Genomic DNA, 5,718 nt, shown 5'->3' with positions numbered 1-5,718 from the left:
TTCCCTACATCTTGGATCAGTGCCTTTATCACTAGGAATCTGGATAGAGGTGGACACCAATCTACTGAAAATGAAGTGGAGAAGGTTATGGGAGCTCTGAGTAACTTACTGAATTGAACCCAACCCCCAAGAGAAAAAAAAAAAAAAAAAAAAAAGCCTAGTCTACAAATCCTGTATGCTCATACATCATTCCTCTTATCAAAATTAATACGCTTTGACGAAATCTGAAAGTTGGACACTCAGGACATTGCCAGGAAATAGCACCTTTTTCTTTCCACAGCAACTGAAGGTGGGCTCCCAGGACTGCAACTCCATGCTTCAGTACCTGATAAGGAAGATCCTTGATACGACCTACATTGTTAAAGGTTAAATTCTGACTGGCTCTTGAAACAGCTGAACTTTAGGCACTTAAATGCCAGAGCACACTCAGTCATGATGAAAAGCCGGGCATACTCAAAAAACCCCCAAAGCCAAACCCAAAGACAACACAGACAATACCAGAATCAAAACCAATTGGTCTGACTCATGGCACAAATGTCAAAGCACAGACTCCTGCACGTTCTTAGAAGCATCCTGGCTTGATCAACTAGATGCCTCACTCCTGCCAACACCTTAGAACAATTTAGGGTTGGGAGAGAAACCATTCAAAGTAAACCTCTGGTGAAGCTCACTCCATCAGCTTTATCAGATTTCATCAAAGGTGCTTACAGAGCATGAAATCCAAACACAAAGCACACAGCCACCTTCGCCTCTCCCTGCAAACGGGCGTAGGGAAGGAATATTTGCTCAAAATCCTAATGGCAAGAAGCTGAGAAGGGAATTTAACACAGCTCTCACCCCGTGTAAATATTCTAACCATCAGAAGATTCCAGACTGCCCAAGACGTCCTCCTTTTCTCTTCCATTTGCTGCTGACCTCTAGAAGAGGATGTGGCACTATGAATTAAGGAGGCAAAGGCTTTCTGCGTGCGGAATGACTTCACGTGCTGATTCACACACTTGGGACCAATGCTTCTTGCTGGCTCTGGGGGCAACATGCACAGACTATAGGACCCTTAAATCACCCTACAAAAATGTTAAGGTTCCTGGGGCAGTTAAGTAGGGGCAAACATCTCCAAATTCTTGCTGCAAAGGAACCTGCTTTTTCCAAAGACTGAGGAAGATGTCCAAGAGCTTGCTTTACACAGCTCAAAAATCTGGCCCTTACTCCTCTGAATTTTGCCTGCCAAATTTTTGCCAAGAAGTGTAGTAGCCAGGTGCTGAGGTCCTAGATGCGACAGGAGGGGGCTGAAAGCAGGAAAGGAAGAAGCACTGTGCAGCTGAGGAGTTAAATGGGACAAAAAGCACACAGGCAGGAAAGACAACGGTCCACTGATAACCAGTCCTATCCTGCTGTAGTATATATCATGCTGCAGACTCTATATTACTTCTCTGTTTTCTTTACACATTTTTAACTGTTGATTTAATTTAATTTTGCCATGGCAGGATTAGCAGGCAGCCTACAGAGGTGAAAGGACATTACATTAAGAGAGCACATTAATCGTTTATCCCACCCAAGGCAGAAGCAAAACCAAACAAATAGCAGCTTCCTGGAAATTGAATTTCTGTTATCCAGATGTCAAAGATGTAATATCCCAATTACACAAACTATTGCCAGTGAAGCATGCCAGTGAATATGCAATGTAAATGGGGTGAGCACAGAGCTGCAAAACTGCAGAGTCAGCATCTGGCTCTCTGAGTGAGTGATAATTAGCACTGTGTGTAGACACTAATAAACATTTATGTCTGAAATTACAACTTTTAGCAGTGTTAATAAAGGATATATTGGCAATTCGTAGAATAAAAGGGTCTTGAGAAGAATGTCATATTAAACAATGGCAGGCGCTTCCTGTGCTTGCACTTAATTTTTTTTTTCCTCCCTAATTGCAAATGGCCACGCTATGTTGCTCGGAAATTAATCAACACAAGCACATACCTAAAAACACTGGTTGTGTTTCTTTGGTCTCCCCATTAACATCATTGCTGTAGTCAGAGATCTTATATATCTCATGATGGTAATCTGGAATGAAAAACGATAAAAAAAATTAGAACTCAAGCGATCTGGAAAAAATGAACACTGAACACATTGCTACAGTTTTAGTACATAATTGATCAATATATCTGCAGTTTATTTCATGTACATCAAATTAACCACAGAAAATGTGCTCTGTATCAGCACCCCCTAAAAAAACTTTGCTCACAGTGGAAAGACTATGCTCAAATATTTCACAGATTTTAAGGAATCCTACGCCTGCCCTAAATTACTGTGTTCATTTTCACAGCAAATTATCCCACCAGATGCCAATTATCTGGCTTCTTGCTCTACAGATGGAAAGCAGATTTATAATGAAAACTTTACCTTCCTAGAGACCAAGGGAAACTTTCAAACTTCAATTCAATCAGAAAATCAGCACCATACACTAAGGCTGCATCGTTCAGCCTGGTCTCATTGGCCTCTGAATTCTGAATAAAGGAGGATCAGGGACACCTTAGGATATACACCTATAGAAACTAACGTCTGTGATGACCCTCAGAATGAAAATTAGCATCTCATATTCAGAGATGTTACAGGATAAAAGAAAAAAAAATTCACCATTGAATTTCTATTTCAAATAAAAGAATATTTTCCTGTGAAGGTCTCTGCTGTAATCCCAGGCAGGTGTTCAACAAAACCAGAGCTTTGTTTACACGTGTGTACAGAGGGAATAGTAAGTCCAAGGGAAAAAAAAAAAAGTTTAAAGGCAGCTCTCCTGGATGCTATTTCTGACTCTGCTACTGGCAGACACTTTGTCCTTCGGCAAATCGCTCAAAACTGAACAATATATTCAGTGTCTTGAAACAGCCACCTCCCCACAGAACTCCTCTAATGCCCTCCCAGTTCCCAATGATCTCAGCTACACCCTCTGTAAATCGGTTTTTATGTATGCCCGCCTCACAAAAACCAAGGTAGGGATTAATTTGGGGAATAGGACTTTGAGGGATTCACTTAAAAGGCACAACAGAAACACAAGGCGGCAGAAGCAGCTCCTCCTCCCGCGAGCAGCACACCTGCACCTCTGACAAAACAGCTACAGGATCAGAAAGGTCTCCTGGAAGCCAAACCTTTTTTTGTTATGTGCCATTTATTTGTACAGCACGACTGTCTCGAGGGCACAAGAGGAGGAACAACCCAATAAGTAAACTAGAATCAAGGCTAACACAGCGACGCAAAAGAAAGAAAAGGGCCTGGAAAGAAAATGAGGAGAAAAAAAACACGACAGGGAGTTGGAGAGGTCAGCGATGAGGTGTTACACAAAGGGTTTCTCCGCCTGCCGAGCACGCCCAACAAGTGAAAAGGTTAAAGGTGAAGTTTGAGATATGACACCGAGGCAGTAAAGCTTCCTTTCATCAGGTTAGAACTACGGGATTTCTGCTGACTGCCTTCTATAGTTATGAGCTGTCCTGCTGAGGAGGGGAGCGATGGAGCAGCGCGGTGGGCACCTGGCAGCCAGCCGAGGTCAGCCCACCACACTCTGCATTTTCATCCTCTCAAGGGTCTCCAAGATCTGCTGGGAGGGAGGATGTCGAAACTAAGAATTAAATGACTTACAGACTTCATGGTCCTTAAACAGATAGATCACATGTGGTTTCTTCTCTAGCACTTCCCTCTGTACATCCAGCTGGTCACAATATCCTTCTGATCTACAGCTGCTGCCTTAAAGTCACCACATTTCACCCCACAGGCAGCTGCGTTTTAGTGCAGGAATGGATTTCCTCTGGATCTGGTCATTATTGGTCAACTCGATAAGGTGCTCTGAAGGTTTTTTTGGGACAGAAAAAGCACTGGATAGGCACACATCGCTAACAGATGGTGTGTTACCAACAAATCGACACAGCATACCCTTTTCTCTTTGGTTTCCTTCTGCCTCGGATGTCACAGTCCATATCAATTTCACAACAGTAAACACTAAACTGTGGCATTACAGAATGACTCCAGCAAGAGGCAAAGGCCAATTACAAGAGACAACTATTAATATATAATTATCTTTCTAATCAACTGTGATAGAAAAAGAGTACACGGGTGCAGACTCACATGCAAAATGTGATTTTTATCTCTCCTCCGTTCTCAGACTACAAAGACACAATTTTCTCTGTAGGATGTGTTTTTAGTGTTGCTCTCTATTTCACTTTCCACATCCAAAAGGAGACCCCAGATAAAATAAGAATTACTAATAAAGTATCATCATAACTGAATGTATACATTAAAACAAGCTTAAATAGAACATCTTATACACTGAGGCATATCTAAACCTGTAAGGAGTGGCAACTGAGAATTTGCAAAAGAGTCATCTATTTCTGATAATGCACATATTCTTTTTACAGCTCCATCAGGACAGAAATAAAACCGAGTCTTCAATTTCAGTTTTGCTTTTCCACATGTTTCACTTTCACCCCCCAGGCTCCAGCCTAGTCCTGCACTAACTCTGCCTCTGAGTCAGGAGCACATTTGACACCAAAATTCCACCAACCAAACCTGTTCTCTGTAGAAAATAAACCTCTCGATAGGTTTGTTAATGCATACCAACCTCCAATATGTTTTGGACAAGTCTGACGGGTCACTGCCCCTCTAGTTTTTAACAGGGAGCATGTGCGGTGCTGCAGACCCCCCTATGAAGACACAGCAGTCATTATTTACTATTCCTACCAATAGAGTTTATTTCCATCTTTAAATTTCTTCACATTGAATGGGATTTTGCTGAGCGCCTGCAAAGACACTGCTCTTCAGGCGGCAAGTCTTGACACTCACGTGTGTGTGTCCCCTTTCCCAAGTGTGACACTACACCCAAGCAGTCACCTGCCCTGAACTTGGCATGCAGGACACACATGGCGTTTCATGGAGATGTTCCCGTTCAATACTTGGAAACACAAAAGGAAAAAAGACCTCAAGTCAAATCCATCAGGGCAAAAAAATCTCATTGGCTGGAGAAGGGATAAAGCCCCAACCAAAATAAAACCCTAGGGCTGGGAAGTCCACCTGTTAAAATGCCTACCAGCGCCTGTATCTTTTTATTATTTTATTATTATTAAAAAAACCAACAAGACTGAACCACAGAGCTGTGCTTCTTCCCCGACAGGAATACAAATACTTCCCCCTGTGATGTCTTTTAAAATATCCTCTTTTCCAAAAGCAAACACACCCCGAGTGAACAAGTTACACGCCAGAGGCTCTCCTCTGCCCACGTACAATTAATTAGCTGCGTGGATTTTTAATAAAGCAACCTCTATTTGGCTTTTCTTTGAAATACGTGGCTGTACGCAATAAGGGGAGGAAGAAAACCACCCAAAACACAATAAATCCACCAGAGTTGAATACTAAGAAGGTCCGTTGCTGCTCAGGTATCATCATTTTTTGCTCGTTTCCCGATTTTACCTTTTCTCCCCCCCACCCAAAGCAGGATTTAGACGAAACAGGATCCAACTTTATTTTGTGCAAGATCTGCCTGGAAAAAAAAACCCAAAACAAAACCAAACCCCACGTCCACCCTTCTGGGGTGGTTTTGGAAGGTTTTGTTTTTGAAACAACACGTAACACACATGCAAAAAAAAAAAAAATTAAAAAAAAAGAGGGAAGGCGGGGGGGGTTAAAGAAAAAAAAAAAAACCAAACAAATAAAAGGCGTGCAATGGTTTCGGGGAGTTCA

General features: G+C 42.1%; 1 protein-coding gene across 1 annotated transcript in view; it reads right to left on the bottom strand.

The window, feature by feature from the left end:
• Positions 1-2,058, bottom strand: part of BEND7 (BEN domain containing 7) — a gene marked incomplete at its 5' end in the record, with an annotated part of 40,889 nt that extends 38,831 nt beyond the window's left edge. Inside the window, one exon of the mRNA XM_010074213.1 lies at positions 1,975-2,058. Coding sequence (XP_010072515.1) covers positions 1,975-2,058 — 84 coding nt within the window. The remainder of the gene's footprint in view (positions 1-1,974) is intronic.
• Positions 2,059-5,718: the final 3,660 nt, after the last annotated feature.

Source organism: Pterocles gutturalis, unplaced genomic scaffold (genome assembly GCF_000699245.1).
Source record: "Pterocles gutturalis isolate BGI_N339 unplaced genomic scaffold, ASM69924v1 scaffold10022, whole genome shotgun sequence".
Lineage (NCBI taxonomy): Eukaryota > Metazoa > Chordata > Aves > Pterocliformes > Pteroclidae > Pterocles > Pterocles gutturalis.
This window is presented reverse-complemented; position numbering and strand designations above follow the sequence as displayed.